General features: G+C 46.7%; 1 protein-coding gene across 3 annotated transcripts in view; it reads right to left on the reverse strand.

The window, feature by feature from the left end:
• The window catches only part of Slc44a3 (solute carrier family 44 member 3), a 72709-nt gene that overhangs the window by 26293 nt on the left and 27150 nt on the right, over nucleotides 1-19266 (reverse strand). For all 3 annotated transcript variants that reach the window (XM_055628313.1, XM_055628311.1, XM_055628310.1), the window contains exons 10-11: nucleotides 9919-10084; nucleotides 1951-2107 (exon numbers count right to left, since the gene is read on the reverse strand). In XM_055628313.1, coding sequence (XP_055484288.1) covers nucleotides 1951-2107; nucleotides 9919-10084 — 323 coding nt within the window. The remainder of the gene's footprint in view (nucleotides 1-1950; nucleotides 2108-9918; nucleotides 10085-19266) is intronic.

The raw sequence follows: 19266 nt of genomic DNA on the forward strand, positions 1-19266 counted from the left end.
AATTCTTAACTAGCCTAGTCTGTGGACCCCCGAAGCACTCAGCCTTTGATGGACATTTTCTTATCCCGTAGTTAATTCAGCTGGATGGAACTTCCCTGGGCAGGCTTTAGCTTGGCAGCAACTGTGAAGGAGACTATTAATCACGAGAGAGCTCACACTCAGCTATGAGAGATGCTGATCCTGTAGACACAGGACCAAGCCGTGAGGATGCTGCAGAAGACCTCTGTGAGGTCTCATTTTACCTCAGCGACATCACCAAGTGGGAGTTTGGCTGCCTTGTGCATTGTGGAATCTGGGAAGCAATGAATAATCCTTTAGACCTGGGTCAGAGAGACATCCTTCTTCCACAAATTTCTCTTTGGGCTTATGAAGGCGGTTTCCCCCAAAGGGCTTAAGAGGCCTTGCTCGGTAGGGAGCAGCAAACTCTCAGCTGCTCATTGATTTATGGTTATGAATTATTAATTTGCAAGTTAAATACAAGAATACATGCATTATTAAATATATGTATTAGTGGCCAATTTATTAGTACATACACATGTCATGAAATATGTATTCAGATGTGTGCTACATATGTACAAAACACCTGACATAAGCATATTTAAAACAAAAACAAAAAGTGAGTCAGTACTTCCAGAAGCCCTTCCCTGGGGCTGGAGAGACGGCTCACTGATTAAGAGCACTGGCTGCTCTTGCTCAGGACCCAGGTTGGATTTCCAGCTCAAAACTCTGTAACTTCAGCTCCAGAGCATCTGATGTTGTTTTGGCACATGCGCGCATGCGGGCTCTCACACAGGCACATAATAAAAAATATATATAAATCTTAGAAAGAAAAGAAGGAAGGGAAGGGAGGAAGGAAGGAAAAAACCCTTCTCTAGGTTTGCTAAGACTGCAGTAGCCTAGGTCTGCCCGGGGCCAGGTAGAACTGCCTCTTTTTAAGTCTCCAAAATGCAGCCAGGCAAGGCGTGAATCAAAACCACAGGAAAACATTCCATAGTCAGCTGCTCAACGTGGTAAGATAAGAAAGCCAGATAATTCCATGTGCAGTTCAACTCACTGTTCTTAACTGATAGGCTAAGCTGAAATCTTGATTGTGGATTTTAAAATATTGACAATTTAGATTTCTGTCTTTTAAAAACAAACACAATTAATTGCGAACAAGGTGAACCAGGGCGTATAAGTTCCCCATTTATTAAGGTCATGTAACTTTACCCAAAGGGAGGGCTGGAATCAGGTAGGTTTGTGAAACTCAGCGCAGGTCACCCCCCCACCCCCAGGTGGCAACAGAGGCAGGAAGGATTAGCATTGTGTGAGAATAGGAGAGTTGGGGAAACTGCAAACCTCTCGTGTAGCAGCTTAGAGACACCATGAGAACAGCTGTTTTTCTGGTGTTCTGGTTTCCACCGGCTTTCATAACTAAATGCGCATGGAAATAAAACCCGAGGAGGAGAAAACGCTTGGCACAAAAGCCCTACAGTTTTCTGTCCCTTGAGCCGGGATGTAGGTCAGCTTATCCATTTCTCACTCTCTAGCGTGTGTGAGCGTGACCACATGCGCACAAACGCGATCGTACCCCACCCCCCAACCCCACACACCTGACTCTTACCTCCTGGCCCACACCCATCACTTCCCGCCTCACCCACTAGAAACACAGAGGGCAGGGGGTATGTTGGTGTCAAAACAAAACAACTCTTATTCCTGCTTCATAATTTATCTTACTCGCAAGCAAGCATGAGAAAGAGGCACAAACATTAGCCAAAACTTTGCAGCATCAGAATTCAACCATTTGCTCAGCATTTTAGTTAGAAGGACTGCAGCTAACACAGAACTCCTCCTTTCTCAGCCCGGTCACAGAGCAGGGCTTGGGCAGCAGGTCTGAGCCCCCTTAATGGGGCCAGCACGGAGCCTTCTGTTTCCAGTCCTATACTTGCGGGCTTTAGGCTGTGGTCTTACCGGCTCTTTCAGAATGTTATGAATGTACATGAGGATGACTCTTGGGATCCTTGTCACAGTGATTAAAAATGACCCTTTCACCGCAGTTCCTTGATGGTAGCAGAAAAGGATGAAGAGAGACGAAAGGATTGGACGGGCAGGAGGGTCATTTTGATTCCTGGGAACGGGGGTGGGGGAAAGGACATTTAAAATCCACTATTTAAAAAGCAACACGTTCTCTCTGGTTCAGATCCTCGTCGACATTAACATCTTGTAATGTGATGATGCAGTAAGCCCTTGGCAAGATTTTTATCCTCCTTGGTAGCCAAGGTTACCTTAGATCTTGGGCTAATTCACTTTTTTTTTTTTTTTTTTTTTTTTTGGTGGCATTCATGCGTAAACAAATACAAAACAGAAAAAAAATATCAATGATCTAAAACATACACATTTCTTACAGTTGCTGGTCCTTCCCCCCCCCTTCCAGCTGTCTGTTGATACTATTTCATTTGCAATAGATTAAGTACGTCTGTTGGTGTTGACCGTTTAAATGACAGAGGGACATGTGTAATTATTGCCAGTATTAACTTGATATTTCGTGCCATCAAGTCACATGGTCAGGCCTGGGGTCAGTAGAGGTAACCAGGAGCTTTGGTTTGATGGCAAGGAGACAACGTAGCTGGGCCTTTTAGCTTCTGCACAGCTTTGGGTTCCCCAAATCAGCTGATTTCTTCTCTGTTCCTCAAAGGTCACTTCAGTGTGAATCATTTACTGAACTTGCAATGACACAGCTCCTAAGAATGTGTGCAAATCGGCTTCACGGAGCGGAAAAAAGAAAGAAAGAACAGAAGGGGAACAGCCCTCCCTCTCCCTCGAACCCGAAAGCCAAAAGAGAGCTGATGTCACCCTTCTGCTGACTTTCTGAATGTGACCCGGCGTTCTCAGGGATGCCATTCTAGAAAAGGAGGCCGAATTTCCCAGAAGCAACTTTATGGGCTCCAAGGGAAGCTTGCTTTCTTTAGAAAAGAGTTCTCTACAACTGGCTTGGCCTGCTAAGTCACTAGGAATCAAGGTTTCGACAATGGCCTGGGATCTGAGAGAGGAGGAGGAGGAGGCCCATAGCCAGCAAAGTCTCAAGACTTGGCAACCGGTGCATTTTGCTGTTACTTAAGTCAACCAGGAAGAGAGAGGGGAGATGGCAGCAAGACTCAGGCTGCCTATCCAAAAATGCTATGCTCGGTAGAGTGCTTGCCTCACATGCACAAAGCCCTGGCGTCAGTCCCCAGCTTTGTAGGAACCCCGAGCGCTGGTGCTGCCTATAATTCCAGCACTCAGGAAGAGGTAGAGGCAGGAGGATCCAAAGTTCAATGTCATTCTCATTTGAAGCCCGGCAAGGTCACAGGAGGCCCTGAGTGGTGTGATTGTGGGGAGGATGGACCAGGGGTTCCGTTCACTGATGGAAATCCGTTTGTCGTTTTGATCTGACGCTGGAAGAGTAGATCGGGCCAGGAAATTCTGACACATTTTCCCCATCTCTTCACTTTTTTTTTTCCCCTAAAGGAAGAATGTTTACTTTTCCATTGAGATTTATAAGCTTCAGAACTTACTGTAATGCTTAAGAGAGGGAGACGCAGAAGAAGAGGGCACCTGCCTCCCATCTGCTTGGGAAATAAATGACTCACAGGCCACGTGAATGGGGCCTCCAGGTCTGGTCCTCTAGGTACTGAAGCCTGGCTTGGGCATCAGATTTCTGAGCATGTTTTACTGCAGTGGGATAAAGGATTTGGGACAGAGGAATACTGTCCCCGCCTTCCCTCCAAAGTCACAATGCTCCACTCTACAGGGCTTGGCTGGAGGAAGGTACAGAGGTTCCTAAGCTGGGCTATCACATGGTGAGAGAGGGAACTTTAAAAAAGGCCCTTTTAACCCAAGCCAACAGTCACTCAATACCTGCTTTCAAACTACAAACAGTCCTGCAAGAGAGAGGCTGAGCAGAGTGTCTTTGAAGTCACCTCTCTTTTCTACAGTCACCAGGGACATCAGCCTGCCATCCCTCCCCTCTGCACAAGTGGATAGGGCCATCAGCTCTGTCTCAGAGCTGTGCTGTGCACAGCCAGCACAACCTAGTTTTGGGAAGAGGAGCTGATTATTTCCCCATGAAGCTGAAAATAATACCACTCTCTGGACCTAAGCATAGTTTGAGAACTGACACTGTGGTGCTAAGCATGCTGGGTAACCAGTGATAACATTAGTTGGAGTCTGGGGAAAACTGAGAATACATTTCGGTCAAGGTACATGCATAGTGTTTTACAACCACACGAGCAACGTCAGGGCTTGAAGAACAATCGTTTTAAATCCAGCCTAGCACTAGGAACTCCTCCAACATTATACAAAGCCAGTTTTGTGTCATAGTCCCTGAATAGAGTCCGGGCGGCATGGGGTAGCTAGACTCCAGCAAAGCTGGCAGCGAGTGGAAAGCAGCCTGGCCACGGCAAAGAGCATGTTTCTCCCTTGTATTTCTCTAGCAAAATCTGCAAGATGGCATGAGGAGCCTGTGAGGTGACTTGTAAGGTCATCCTTCCAGTGCAACGAGAAATACAAACTTCGTGCACGCATGCGTGTGTGGGCGCATGGGTGGTCTTGTCTACTTGGAGTCCAGAGGTCAACCTAGGGCGGAGGGGGTGGGATGTTGTTTCTTAGGTGCTATCCAGATCTTGTTTTCCGACCCAGGGTCCATCACTGGCTTGGCTGGTTGACCAGCAGCCCAAGGATCTGTCTATCTGGACCTTCCTAACACTGGGATTACAAATCTACACAACAGGGCCAGAGAGACAGCTCAGTGGGGACCCGGCGACCTGAGTTCCGCCCTTGGAATCTACAGCAAAAGAACAAACTCCAGCAAGTTGTCATCTCTCCTTCACATTTATGTGTGCACACGCACACACGCGCACACACACGCGCACGCACACACACACACACACACACACACACCAAATAAATATAAAAATAAAATTCATGACACATGTCTGGCTTTTTTATGTGGGTTCAAATTCAGGTCTTCATGCTTGCATAGTAAGTGCTATATCAACTGTACCATCTCTCTAGTTTCATACTACCCCAGCCACAGCCTTTTTGGAGACAGGGTCTTATGTGTCCAGGTTACCCTAAGACTATGTAACCTCAAACTTATCCTTGATTGAGGATGACCTTTGAACTCCGGATCCTTCCCAGCGATGCGATTACAGTCATGTGGTACTACTCTTGGCTTCCCAAAGAGAGTCTCTTATGATGCCCTCTTTGAGCAAATGTTTGTTTGTTTGTACTTTAAAGATGTGTTTACTTTTATTTTATGTGCATGAGCGTTTGCCTGCATGTCTGTATGTGTATCAAGTATTCACCCAGAGGAGGCAAGAAAAGCGCCTCAGATCTGCTAGCAATGGAATTACTGCAGTTGTGAGCTGTCACGTACGTGAGTGCTGGGAACCAAACTCAGGTCCTCTCCAAGAGAAACATGTGCTCTGAACTGCTAAGCTGTTCCTACTGCTCCACAAATGCTCTTCAAAGGTAAGCTTACAGGCTGCCCATCTCTTGGTACATAATGTGTTTTGTTTTGTTTTGTTTTGTTTTATGAACCCTTCAATCCTCTTCAATACATGACAACGATCAATGCACTGGGTCTATATTAAAATTCTGCCCTTGCAAGTCAAAATACGGCCTGAAGGAATTGTGAGCTGTAGATGACAAAAAAACCTGGAGGTTTCACAGTGAAGCAGACTGTTCAAAGGAAAGTCGACTCTTCTGTTTGTTTTGAGATAAGGCTTCTCTGTGTAGTCCAGGTCAGCCTAGAACTTGCCTCAGAGGTGGTGAGTATGCCACCATGCCTGGCTCTTGAATAATTAGATAACTGTAGTGCTAAAAGTAAATTATTATGCATTTTATTTTTAATTCACGCCTATGTCTGCCACATGTATGTAGGTGCCTATTGGAGGTCAAAAGAGGAGCTGGGTTTATAGGCTGTTGTGAGCTGCTTGGAACCACCGGGCCATGTCTTCAACCTGCTCGTGTACTTTATTTTAAATTAAATTTACATCAAAATAATAGTTAAAGAACTAAATAGTGCTGGTAGGCTTAAGGAAAACAGCAGTTTGCTTCACCTGTTCTTAATTATTCCTCCCTAGAGATGCTGGAACTTACCTCCATACTTTAAAACTATAGATACTTAAAATTTTTTTTATTTTATTTATTTTTTATAATTTATTCACTTTGTATACTGATTGTAGCCCCCTCCCTCATCTCCTCCTGGTTGAACCCTCCCTCCTTCTCTCCTCCTATCCCCTTCTCCTGGTCCACTGAAAAGGGGGAGTCCTCTTCTAGGTTTCTCTGTGTAGCCTTGGCTGTCCTGGAACTCACCCTGTAAACCAGGCTGGTCTCCAACTCAGAGATCCACCTGCCTCCGCCTCCCCAGTGCTGGGATCCAAAGGCATGCGCCACCACCAACACCCAGCAACTATAGATTGTAAATGACTTGCTTTTTCCTATGGCACCTTGCCTGTTTTCTTTTCTGGTATTGAGTATCGACCCCCGGGCCTCGCACCGGCTCTACTGTTAAGCCACTCATTTTGCCTCTCACGATTTTTCAGCTTCGGATATTGCCTACTGATGCTGTCTCACACAGAAGAGCCAGGTTTCACTCCCTTTCCAGCCTCCTCCTCACACCCTCCGTCTTAATCACTCCTCAGTTACACTAATTCTTTAGTTAACATTTAGTGCTCATATCATCAATATGTAAACAAAATGTACAGTGAGGAATATTCCCAAGGGATAAAAATAGCAGGGTCCAACTATATTTCCTTTTCTGTATAACTTTAGGGTTTTCCTGGAGCTCAGACTTGCATCTCTTTTTTTATTTATTTTATTTTTTTAATTTGCTGTTTCCCTTGGGCTTCACTCAACACTGAGCCAAAGTGTAAATCTCAATGTGTTTCAGCACATCTGTTCCTCTCTCTGTGTCTTCTGGAGACAGCCCTCTTGCAGGTCACCGTGCTCTCTGCATTAGATTTGACTTTTTGTTTTAACACTTGCAACACTGTTGCCTTGGGGGAACTCCAGCCTCTCCTTTCCACAGGCTGCTCATTTTCTGAAACTCCTTTTCCTCCCTGGCCTACTCATGATTTTCAGTGGAAACATCCTTCCTAGAAAGGATGTGCCAGGGAAGTCTTTGGGGATTTTGTGCGAGCATGACTGTATTGACCCTTGATGGTGGGAACCGGTACTGAAGTCCAGGTCAGGGGCCTCAGAGCCCACGCATTTAGACAGCGTTGCTCTGCTGTTTTCTGGGGTCAGAGTAGCTGCTGAGGGCTAGAAAAGTCCTCAGCTCTGCCAGAGTGTCTTTGAAATTTTCTTTCTTCAGTTTTTTTTAAAGCTCTATCTGGTAGTGTATGCCTGAAGTCTCACACCTTCAGTGGACGAGGCAAGAGGGTCAGAGGTTCAAGGTGACCCTCGGCAGCACTGCAGGTTTGATGGCTGGGCAGTATGAGACCCTGCCTCCCCAAGAAAAGCAAACAAACAAGAAAAAATAAGTTCTGTTTTTTTTTTTTTCTTTTTGCTCTATTGCTCTATCTAAATGTCCCATTAGCCAGATAGGGGGTTCTTAAATAACCCTAACATTTTATCTTTTATTTCCCTATTTGTCTCTTTGGCCAACTCTCTAGAGAGCTCTTTGGCTTCACAGTGGAAGCATTCAACAGAAAATGCTTACTTTGAAACTGTTAATTATTAAAGGGTCTTTCTCATTCCCTTGATACCCATTTTTTTGTGTGAGGGGTTTCAGATGTGAGTTCACTGTTTCTGTGTCCTCTGTGATGATGTCACTGGTGTGTCCCCCACACTGTCCCCAGCTTCCTGTGCAGCTTGCACAGAGTCTGTTTCCCTGAAATTCTTTTTGTTTGGTTTCCAGTCTCTTTCACTTTCTTCGAATGCACAACAACCACTGGCAACCGGTTCACACACAATTGACGAAAGACTGCTTGTTGTCTGGGGAGCACCACTCCTGGGGTACGAGTCCCTATTTTGCTTCCGGCTCCCTCATGTGGCACCTGACTTGGGTTAGAAAGCTTCTCAGACACCCCCATTTAGAGGACCAACGTGGCTGCTAAGGCCCTGGGAACTGAGCTGTGGGATATGGGTGGTGGTGCTTATGGGGCCACATCAATCAGTGCTTCGGCACATAGCCCTGCCCCAGCCTCAGCTGTGTCAGATACCTCATGATCAAACCCTCTCTGGGGTATAGCCCCGGAGAGCAAAGGCCTCTTCTCTTTATACGGAGGAAAGATCTATCCTAGCGGTTGGAGACTTAGCATCTTTGCAAGCACGTTTTTATTTTGCACTTACTTGTATTTTGAAAGTCGCCTTCTGAGTTCTTAAATTTGTATTGACTATTGTTGTGTGTGTCTAGGTGTCTGCTGTGTGTGTGGAAACATGAGGGCATGGGAATGCCCTGGTGGAGGTCAGAGGGCCGCCTCTGGAAGTCCGAGCTCTCTTTCTAGCCTGGGTTCTGGGGATCAGACTCAGGTGGTCAGGCTTTCATGGCAAGCACTTTTCCCTGCTGAGCCATCTGGCTGACCTGAAAGCACATTTTATACTTGAGTTCCTGCCTCTCTGGCTTCTGCGTTCAGCCAGCATCTTATTTGCAAGTCTGCACACAGCCAACACTCACAAGCAGACCTTTCTAGCTTTTCCTAGTAAGCCTAGTCCTGTCTTCAGTTGTCATCATTTGGCTGAATTTTATTTTACTTTTTAAATTAGCAGCCGAAGTCACACAGTTCAAAGGCTGATAGTTCTCATCTGTTGTCACTGCTTGCCTGTTTCTCACAGTCTGCGTAATTCTTTAATGACAGACTGTGGACAGAAGGGAGGGGCTGAGATCAATGACCATGAACCAATGGAGCTCCACATCCAAGCCCTTGTTGGAAATGCTTTAGTGTGGTTATACTGACATAACACGGACTCTCTCTGCCGGACAGATGTTACCTGATGGCCAATTTGGCTGGACAGATCTTTGTTCCCTACTGGAGATCAAGCAACTCCCACCTCCACTGGGAGGCTCTCAGTGCTAAGCGAGGGCAGTAGCCCTTTGTGTGTCCCCCAGAATTCCTATTGACCAGGTTCCCAAAGGGTGCCATGCTATTAAAAGCCCGCAGTGCTCTTTTTCATCAGAGGCAACTGCTCGATGACATGATTCACGGCTGCTTGGCTCCCCCTGCCCCGACCCCAGAAAGCTCATGTTTATCTACTCATTTGGTCTGAGACTTTAGAGGAGGGTCAGCTCTACCAGGAGTAATATTCCTGTTCCAAGTCCAACCCTGTCATTGTCCTGGGCCTGCTCTCCTGGCTACAGTCTGTGGAGAGTTACGCACAAGAGATGCAAAGAGCTTGGGTAAATGTGAGTGGGATGGAGGAACAGCAGTCCTCAATTATTTTCACGAGGTAATGGGCTATAGATACTGGATAAGGAATCAGTTTATTAGTACTTACCTCTAAGGACATGAATTATACTTTACATTTCTTTAGGGTGTAACATTATTTTCCAAGTAAATATTCTTCTGAATTTTACAGAGATAAAGTAATTGATAAAGCTACTGGAGGGTCTTCAAAATAGATCCACAATGTTTAAAGTGTGAATACAACTTTTTTTTTTTTTTTTTTAATTCTAGGCAGTATGATTTCTTCGCTGTTTGATTTTCCCCCCTACATTTTCCAGTTTAAGCAAAAGGGCCTGGAAATGTGTGAGGTTTAAGGTAGACTATTTCTCCTGACCAGTAAGTGAGCTTACAGTCCATATTTTAGCTTAGTCTTTTTTCCTTTTTTTTTTTTTTTCCCTAATTCTTGTTACTCTCTTTTAAGGAGTTGAGGAAAAATCCCCAGATATGTTCAGCGATGCATACACAACTCAAAGCACCCAGACAAACCACAGGGATGGAAGGCTGGACTCACCTGTTGAAATAACAAGTGACCATTGCTCCCGCCACAGTCAGCCGCTGGCACGCCAGGATGAATTCGCTGGTCCAGATGAGGCCGATCAAATGGTACCACCACATATACCGAATGCCCGAAAGAGGCCGATAGTCCACTTGTCCACCTTCCGTCACCTGGGCAGTGCCTAAAGGTTGAATTACAAACATGCTTTACACCAGTACTTTCCTTGTCTTGGAAGATGGTTCAGCGAGCCATGTTTCTTCACGCGTGGTCTTTGGCACTAGGCAAAATGCAGGTGTCAAAGTTTACATTCACACAGCAAACGCATCGACATTGACCGCAGGGGCTTTGTAAGACACTTGACCCACATTCTAAAACTCACCCTGCTTTGAAGGTGTGAAATTGGGTTCTGAAGAGTCTAACTTTAGTGACCTCTGGTGACTAATAGAAGGACACCTTGCCCCGGCTATTTTATGTTACATCACCTTGTGTGATGTGGGCCAAATATGTTACATTGTCAAAATACACAAAATATTAAGATCGCGTCGCAGAACTCTTCACCAAAAGACTTAGACTCTATAAAAGAGACTCATAAGAGTCTGCCTTTACTACAGCGACTCCAGTTAGAGTTTGTTTCAAGAGCAAACTCTCTTGGCACATGTAAAAGGACTGCTTTCCTTGGGTCAGATCTCAGTGTGGACCTTCTTGTGAAGCCTGGGACACATTACATGGCTTCTTAGAATCGTGGTCTTAGCTGGGTACTAATTTCTTCTTCTTGGTAGTTTGAGCATAGAGTGATATAATCTGGGTATTCTCTGAGATATAGACTGGCCCACAGAACTATTCCTGCACGTGTGATAACAATCCTCATCCTCGTCCTGTATTCCAGGAGCACGATACCGCATTGAGTTAAGGCCATTAGGGCTGTATTAATAATGTTCCACTGTTGATGTGCTTTAGTCTCCTTTCTCCTCCAGCCTAAAGAATGCTTTGGATTAGCTTCGTAGATACTGGTAAACCAGCTCTCAGCTCTGTGCTTGATTTTTAATGCTCTCTCACTAGCTTCACAAATAAACTACCAGAGGGAAGAAAGTTAGAACTCTGATTGGTCGTTGGTGAAGACTGCCACTTGCCCATCATTTGAACATGTTTCAGTTCATGTCATGGCTACACATGGACTTTCATTTCATTGACTCGTTCACCTTTCAACAGTCACAATAGAGTTCATACAGCAAGGGAAAAGGTGAAGGTAATCACGGTAAGCAAAATGGATTCCACAGATGAAGGCTGGTCTCTGTTCCTTCCTCTCTAAGTTTTGCTGAACAAGAATGCCGCTGGGAGAGGTAATGGGGCAGCTTGAGTAGAGTGGGGTAGAGAAGCCAGCATTGGTCTACTGAATGTTGAACTCATTTTGGCCTGGAAGGAGATGTGTTTCAGGCGAGGCTCAAAAATATGCCCAACTTTCCCCAAAGCTGCTGTGTTTCAGAAAACCATTCCCACCAGCAGGGAGGTGGCTCCTCATGATGGCAATGGCTTTTAGGTACAGCGGGCCAGCAGGCTGTGAGATCCGCACTGTGATCCCTCTGAAGTGCACAGGGCCTGAGAACAAGCGTGCGCTTCTTTTTGCAAGACCACGAGTGCCAGGAGAAAATGATGTTTTGCAGGTGGAGAATACTAACATAGAGTGGGGGTGGGGACGTCATTTTCCTCACACAGACAGGTGGCTGGAATGGACGCTAAGAGAGGACAGTCGGTCCTCTTGCCTGCCCTGCGTGGCCATTGCTACACATCTCCCTACTTGTCTCACTGGTGGCAACAGTCAGCACGTAGAGTGTCTGAAGTGATAGATCAGGATCCACTTGGCCCTCAAAGACTTCCCAGCCTCCAAAGAAGCACAACTCATAGCTTTTTTTTTTTTTTTTGACAAATTTCTGTGGGTTGAAGTGTCAAATCTCCTCTACTTGCACCATGTGTTCGGGCAATCGGGTGTGTTCATGTGTGTGGGTACGCATGCCACGGCTTGCACGTGGCAGTCAGAGGACAACCTTCACACATTGGTCCTTGGCTTTCCACCTTGTTGGAGATGGTCTGTACCCTGGCCCGTAAGCCATGGTAGCTGGCAGACAGGCTTCCGGAGCCCGCCTGTCTCTTCCTTCCTTCCCCTATAGCATGCTGGCATTATCAACACTTGGGCTACCATGTCCAGCTTTTACGTGGTTTCTGGGGATCCGAACACAGGTCGTCAGGTTCGCACAGTCAGTGCTTTCTCCCCAGGAGCCATCTCTGATTCTTCCGGAGATGTCTTTTATCTGTTCTTTTTGCCAGTTTCACCGGGCTGCTTATAGATGCTCCTCGAGATAGGACTATTTAGCTTCTCAGGGCCCTTGTTGGCATTCTGAAGCAGGTATTTCTGTGAGCAGTGTAGTGGTTGTCTGATTCGTTTGTGGGCGCTCCAGAGGACGCTTCGTGTCTTCTCCCCTTTACGATGATCCAGAACACCGTCATACGATGCCGAATGACACCTGGGAGGAAATCACCGCAGGAGAACCACTGCTGTAAGCAGATCTCTTAAAGGATCGGGGACCGGAGGGAAAGCCTGGGAACGCAAGGACCTTCACCGCCCCTGTTCCAGAGTCCGAGGGTGGGGCAGGCAAACTTCTGCGTGCAGGACTGCCCTCTCCTGGATGGGCCGTGTTGGTGCAGGCAAGATCCTCGGTTCAGCTGCCCAACCGCAAACAAATCCTGGAGCCTTCTAGAAGTCTGCTTTTTCGCTTTACCGCTTAGGGATAGTAACAGCTACTTCTCTCTCGTTTGTACCTCACCACATCATGACTCTAAATGCCGTACACGTAGTCGGCACCCGCAAATGCAGTAAATGGATAAGGTGCTAAGAATAGAAGGTGCGATGCCGGGTTAGCTGCAAATGAATTCTGGGTAATATCATCCCAGGGCTGAAATTAAACAGGTACCGAATATCTACTGCACACCGGCTTTTTGCTGGACATTCGCTGTTAGGAGGAAAAATGGAAGAGGCAGAACCCAGGATGTCACGATGCACTCCAAAGACCCAGGGGCCATCGCCATCATCTCCTCCCATCCTGCGTTACTGCTGTTAAAGTGAACCTAGGGTCATGTCTCTATTCTCCAACCTTCCCATCCCACATCTCCAGCATTTGACCCCGTTTCTTCTCCGAATTCCTTTATGAATCCATCTCTCACTTAATGACACTGTTCTAGCTGAATGTACTTCCTTCCTGTCCCCAGAACCCTGTTTTCATTAGGGTCCTCTACTTGGGACATTCTTACTTTCCTCAGTCAGACTTGTGGCCCAGTTCATACTGCTTTCAAGTCTTTGTTCAAGTATCTCACCCTAACCCCTAGCCCTAACCCTTACCCTATAGCCAAATTAAAAAATGATTTCTGGCTCCTCCGGCACTTGCTGCTCCTGTTCTCTGCTTTCTTTTTCTCCATTCCTCTTACCAACTATTATAGTCATTTACCTTTTTTACTTAATATATGTTTTCCTCCATCTTGTAAATGAGAAGGACACTACATTGTCCATGTGGGGTTTTTTGTTGTTTGTTTTTTTCAAGACAGGGTTTCTCTGTGTAACCCTGGCTGTCCTGGAACTCACTCTGTAGAACAGGCTGACCTCGAACCCAGAGATCTGCCTGACTCTGCCTCCCAAGTGCCAGGATTAAAGGCGGGCACCACCATACCTGGTTGTGTCCACATGTTTTAACAGGATTTTTAACTCACAGTAAATGTTTAATGAGTGGATGGTTGGAGGGATGGACGGACACTTGTAAAAAATGACATATTCTAATTTTCAATTTTAATTTTATGTGCATGAGGGCTTTGCCTGCATTTATGTCCGTGGACCACATGTATGCCTGGTGCCTGTGGAGGCCATAGAAGGCATTAAATTCCTTGGAACTGGAATTAGAGATGGTTATGAGTCACCATCTGGATGCTTAGGAATTGAACCTGGGTCCACAGAAAGAGCAGAGACATTGCTCCAGTCCCAAGCGTATTCTCTATTAAAGATGTTTGAGACAACAGCTTTCTAGATCTCTCTGGAACACACCAGAATAACCTCCGATAGAGTCTTGATGTTATTTAGAGCATTTTAAGAGACTGTAGCAGCACACTGATCTTTGTGAGTGGCAGATTCTTTAGGAAGACAGGCCAGCTGGGTAGGACAATTTCTCAAAGGGTGCAGACACAACTCAAAAAGGACTCTGTTTTCTGGCCTTCTGACCCTGAGCTTGGCTTCTGCCTCTGCTCTGGCTGCAAGACCATTAGGGAGAATAAGAGGAAAATTTTATTGATATGGCAACCCTGAGCCAAGGGATAGAGAAAGAACATACATGTCCCTCCCCTCAGGGCTCTTATACTTGTGGATAACAACTGAGCTGACTTGTCTTAAAGGGGGAACCTCAACTGAGAAAACACCCCACTAGATTTGCCTCTGGTGCATTTTCTTGACTGATGGTTGATGTGAGAAGGCCCACCTCACTGCTGGAGGTACCGCCCCTGGCCTGGTGGCCCTGGGTGTTATAGGAAAGCAGGCTGAGTGAGTCACAGAGAGCAATCCGGTAAGCTGCACTCCTCCATGGCCTCTGCATGAGCTTCTGCCTCTTGGTTCTTGCCCTGTTTGAGTTCCTGCCCTGATTTTCTTTAATAATGGAGGGTGCTGTGGAAGCATAAGCCAAATAAATCTGGTCCACTCTAAGTTGCTTTTGGTCCTGGTGGTTTACATTTTATTAACTCTGTATCCCAGCTGTATCCTGCTCCTGCATTCCCTCCCAAACCCTCCCTCATTCCCTCATCTCCTCCCTGCCCCTTTCCAAGTCCACTGATTGGGGAGGACCTCCTCTCCTTTCATCTGACCCTGTTTTATCAGGTCTCTTCAGGACTGGCTGCAAAGTCCTCCTCTGTGGCCTAGCAGGACTGCTCCTCCCTTGCGGGGTGGGGAGGTCAAAGAGCCTGCCATTGAGTTCCTGTCAGAAATAGTCCCTGTTTCCCTTACTATGGGAAACCAATTGGTTACTGAGCTACCACGGGCTTCATCCAAGCAAAGGTTCTAGGTTATATCCATACATGGTCCTTGGTGGAGTGTCAGTCTCAGAAAAGACCCCTGTGCCCAGATATATTTGATCCTTGTGGAGCTCCTATCCTTTCCCTGTTACACTGTCTCCTCTTCTTTCATATGATTCCCTGCACTCTGCTGCAGGTTTGGTCACAAAAGACATCTTAACTAAGACAACAGCACTTTTTTTTTTTCCTTAGGACATAGGACATGTTTATCCTTCTTACTGGAAAGGACCATTGGCTTGCTTACCGCTATATATCAAGTACCCAAAGCACACAGTAGGCACACATAATACATCTCTAGAGCTGAACACATAATAGGCAGACAGTGAGTATTTGTTGAAAGAAGGAAGAATATGAAAACAATACACAAGAAATACTTAAGTATACATGCCCAAGAAATATGTAGACAATCCTTCAAGAAATAGAATACTAGAAACACATTTTAAGACCACTCAGCTTAAGGCTGGGCAGTGGTAGCACACACCTTTAATCCCAGCGCTAGGGAGGCAGAGGCAGGAGGATCTCTGTGAGTTTGAGACTGGCTAGTCTACAGAGCGAGTTCCAGGACAGCCAGGGCCCCGCAGAAGACCTGTCTCAAAAACCGAAATAAACAAACAAGCAAACAATAGAACAAAACAAGACAAAAACAAAGAAACACAGCAAACAACAACAAAAGAATGCCTAGTTTCTGAGACAGTTTGGGGTGGAGAGCTGGGGTGAGAGTTGGGAAGAGGAGTGTATTCTAGGTCAGATCGCGCTGCAGCAAGGCATAGAGAGATGCGGGGGACCGCTTTCTCTGCAGCAGTCAGATGACCTGCACTTCCGATAGGCAAGGGCTACTGCAGTCTCTCTTTCTGCCCCTCCCCCCTATTCCTGAGGCAAGGTCAGCCACCAGCAAGCTCAGTGAAATAACTTCCCTTATCTTCTAGATCACTGATACTTTTCTTTGATACTTTGTGTTCAAATACACCAGGCATGGGGGGGAGGGGGTTAACAAATGATGCCCAAGGCTGGGGATAGTGGGAGCTATTTCACCATATACTCAATGCTAATTCCTAACATCAACAACATATGGTCCTTCATTTGCAAGGCAAAGCTCTCCTCCAGCTCGGCCTTGAATCATTTTTTCCATTGCACGGATGGCAAGGGGAAAGCACAGAGAATTAATTCCCCGGGGAATCTGAAGCAGCCGAGGATCCCAGGTCCTTTGATCGGAAAACCTGCTGAGCTAAGTGCCTCCAACCCAGGCCCAGCTGCATCTGTTCCAAGTGTACATGGCTGTGACTGCTCCCTCAGCCACGGGGTGGACCTGGAGCTACCCACCCCCATTCCAAACGGGCCTTGTCCGTTGTCCTGAGCTTCTAGACCATCTTAGTGATCACCCAGATCACCAGATCTCTCACCAAAGGCACCTGCTGGATAACTACAATGTTCACTTTTTGCTTTACTTTGGTTCTTAAAGACGGGGTCTCTCTTTGCAGACCAGTCCTTGAGTTCCTGATTCTCCAGCTTTAACCCCCTGCGCTTTGGAGTGACAGGTATGCTCCACCACATCAGGCTCTTTATTTCACTGGATTAGAGTTAGTAGATAAGTCCCAGCAGACTAAGAGATGTTTCCTGCCTCTGGGGGTGTTCACATGCTCTACTGAGAGGACCCTCAAGAAAGCCACGGCTTGTGAACTAGTTCACAGATGGAAGTCACTAGAGAAACAGCTCGTGTGAGAAAACCTGACCCACTAAAGTTCACTAGATTCTTCACACTAAATTCTTAACTTATTAGCCCCCAAAGAAAACTCACAAATATTTACCTGCTGAGGATAACCCCTTCTCCCCACCCCAACACAGATAACTTCACTGTAGGTCACAGAGAGATACTGTCTTCTATCACTGCCCGAGAGGACATTAACTGGCACAAGGAGGCGCTGTGCGCTCTCCACCTGCGTCCTCCGGCAAGCATCCTTTCCCAAGATGTGGAAACCGTTCACAGTTCTTGCTGGGCATCCTCCAAGAGTCAAAAATCAATGCTGTTGCTGGCCTGCTTGGCCCAAATCCAAGCCACTGGCACTGGAGGAAGAGGCCTGGAGAGCAATGAGGATTCTGTACTCTTGGGCAGTCCGTGAGTGTGTAGAAGGGAGGGTTAGATGGCTGGAGGGAGTCCATGATCCCAGGCTACAGCCGGAGGGTAGGTGGTAGCTCTTTGTGGTACCTGCTGTGCTGTGAAGCCCAATATCATACTTGGAGACCTATATTCAAGACACTTGTTTTTGTTTTCTTTTTTTTTTTTTTTTTTTTTTTTCTCCTCACTGTAGGCTTCTCTCATCCCTGCCCGCTGAGCTCTTTGCTAACAGAGAACTATCATATTCTGATACGATTAGGTGGCTGGACCTGCATAGGAGAGCGTCACGGGGTGCCAAGCTAGGAGTTCAATCCCAAGTCAGCTTTAGGGCGTTAACTCCATGATATCACTCATCCTCGGCTCTCAGGTTTGGACCTTTTCCTTCCTCCCTGAGACCAGGCCTCCTCTCCACCTGTGTTCAGTCTGTTTTGGCCTCTTCTGTATGTTCTGATAATCTGGCAATTTACAGCCTGTCTGCTTGCACAGTGGGGTTGGTACTTCACTGAGGAAGTGAGGCGAGTAGCGGCAAGGGTGAAGGTGCCATTTGAGAGAGCTTTGCAATCAGAGAGCCACTGTTCATCCTCACTGCATGATTATCAACAGATGGCTTAAGTGGATCTTTAATTCTCTGACTTAATACCTGAGAACAGCAGACAAGTTTCAAGGGGGCTGTGGTGCTGGAAGAGGAGAATGTAGGAAGTTGCCTGGTGTGGAGTTAGCTGAGGGCCTTTCAGCACAGGGTTTATTATCGACCCTCGTAGACCACGCCCCCTGCTTGGCCTTCTGACAGCACTGAGACTGCTTTCAGCTAGAGAACGGCTCTGAGCATCACTGTAGTAGAGACATCTCTCCCTTTGGGTAAAAGATGCTGTAAGTTTTTAACTACGCATGGCTGGCCAAATGGAAACTACATTTCCCAACCTCCTTAGCACATAGCTGTTACCATGGTCCTTGGATCTGGTCACTGGGGATAGATAGTACTGTGGCTTGTGACTTCTGAGGAAGGATGCTCATCTTCCTTCCTGTCACTTTCCTAAAGGCTGAGGTGAGACACCATGGTTGGAGCCCACCTGTCTCTTTCAACTATGAAGTGGCAAGAAAAGGGCAGAGGTAGGACATGAAGGTATTGGAATCTTAGGTACTTGACATCTTTCAGTTTTCTTTCCTTTCTAGACAATCTCATTCTGACTATTATAGTCTACTTGAACAAGGCTCCTCTCTGGTAGTTACTGGACAGTCACTGGAGGCCTTCAGGGCCCTCCAGCAGAAGACCCTGTTGCTGCCACATCCCAGAAGCTGGACAAGTGTGTCTCCGATGGCTTCCAAGGAGCTTGTGAGCATCTTAATTCTGAAGGGTTGCTTAACTCTCCGGAGGAGAGTGAAGGAAACCAAGTCCACGAAGAACCAATTGCACTGAAGTTATTCTGTGACATGAGCCTGTGTCTGTATTATCTACCAGAGCATGCACTTTGCCTCATAGAATGAGTAAATAAGGGAGAAGATAGGCTAGGGAGCGCACTGAGTGATTGCACCAGTCTCGTTGAGCTGGTCTTGCGCTTATCTGCCTGGTAGCAGTCTCGTGAAAGCAACTCTTTGCTTGTGCTTGCCACAGCGTGTGAGTCTAGACCATCACTACATCAAAGAGTGGGGTCGAAGCATTTTCAGGATGGCCTCACTGGAAGTGTGGCCCGCAGACCAACTGCTGGTTCTCACTGTACCGACTGTTCCCGCTCTGCAAAGATGAGGAGGCTTCCGCTGAATGAAGGTCATCACTGAGCGGGTTGTCTCTTCCAGCTGACATGGGTGCATGCGTGTGTATGTGCAAGCTTATGCAGGGGCACGTGTGTGCAAGCACATGTGGAGATCAGAGGAGTTACTCCTAGGCACTGTCTAATTCATTATTGAGATGGTGCCTCTCCTTGGTTGGACCTTGGCTGGTAGAACTTGACCAGTCAGCCAGGCTGTCCACCAGCCAGCGAGCCTCAGCTGGGCTCTGGTGACCAAACTCAGGTCCCTGTGATTGCAAGGAAACACCTTCATAGACCACACTGTCTCCCCAGTCCCCTACATTTTCTTTTCACAGCAGGACTTTCTCAGTGAAGGGAAACAGCAGAGTGATATGCCTGGATAGGGGCTCTCTGCATGGTTTCAGA

Source organism: Psammomys obesus, unplaced genomic scaffold, assembly GCF_907164565.1.
Source record: "Psammomys obesus unplaced genomic scaffold, mPsaObe1.curated_primary_1811, whole genome shotgun sequence".
Lineage (NCBI taxonomy): Eukaryota > Metazoa > Chordata > Mammalia > Rodentia > Muridae > Psammomys > Psammomys obesus.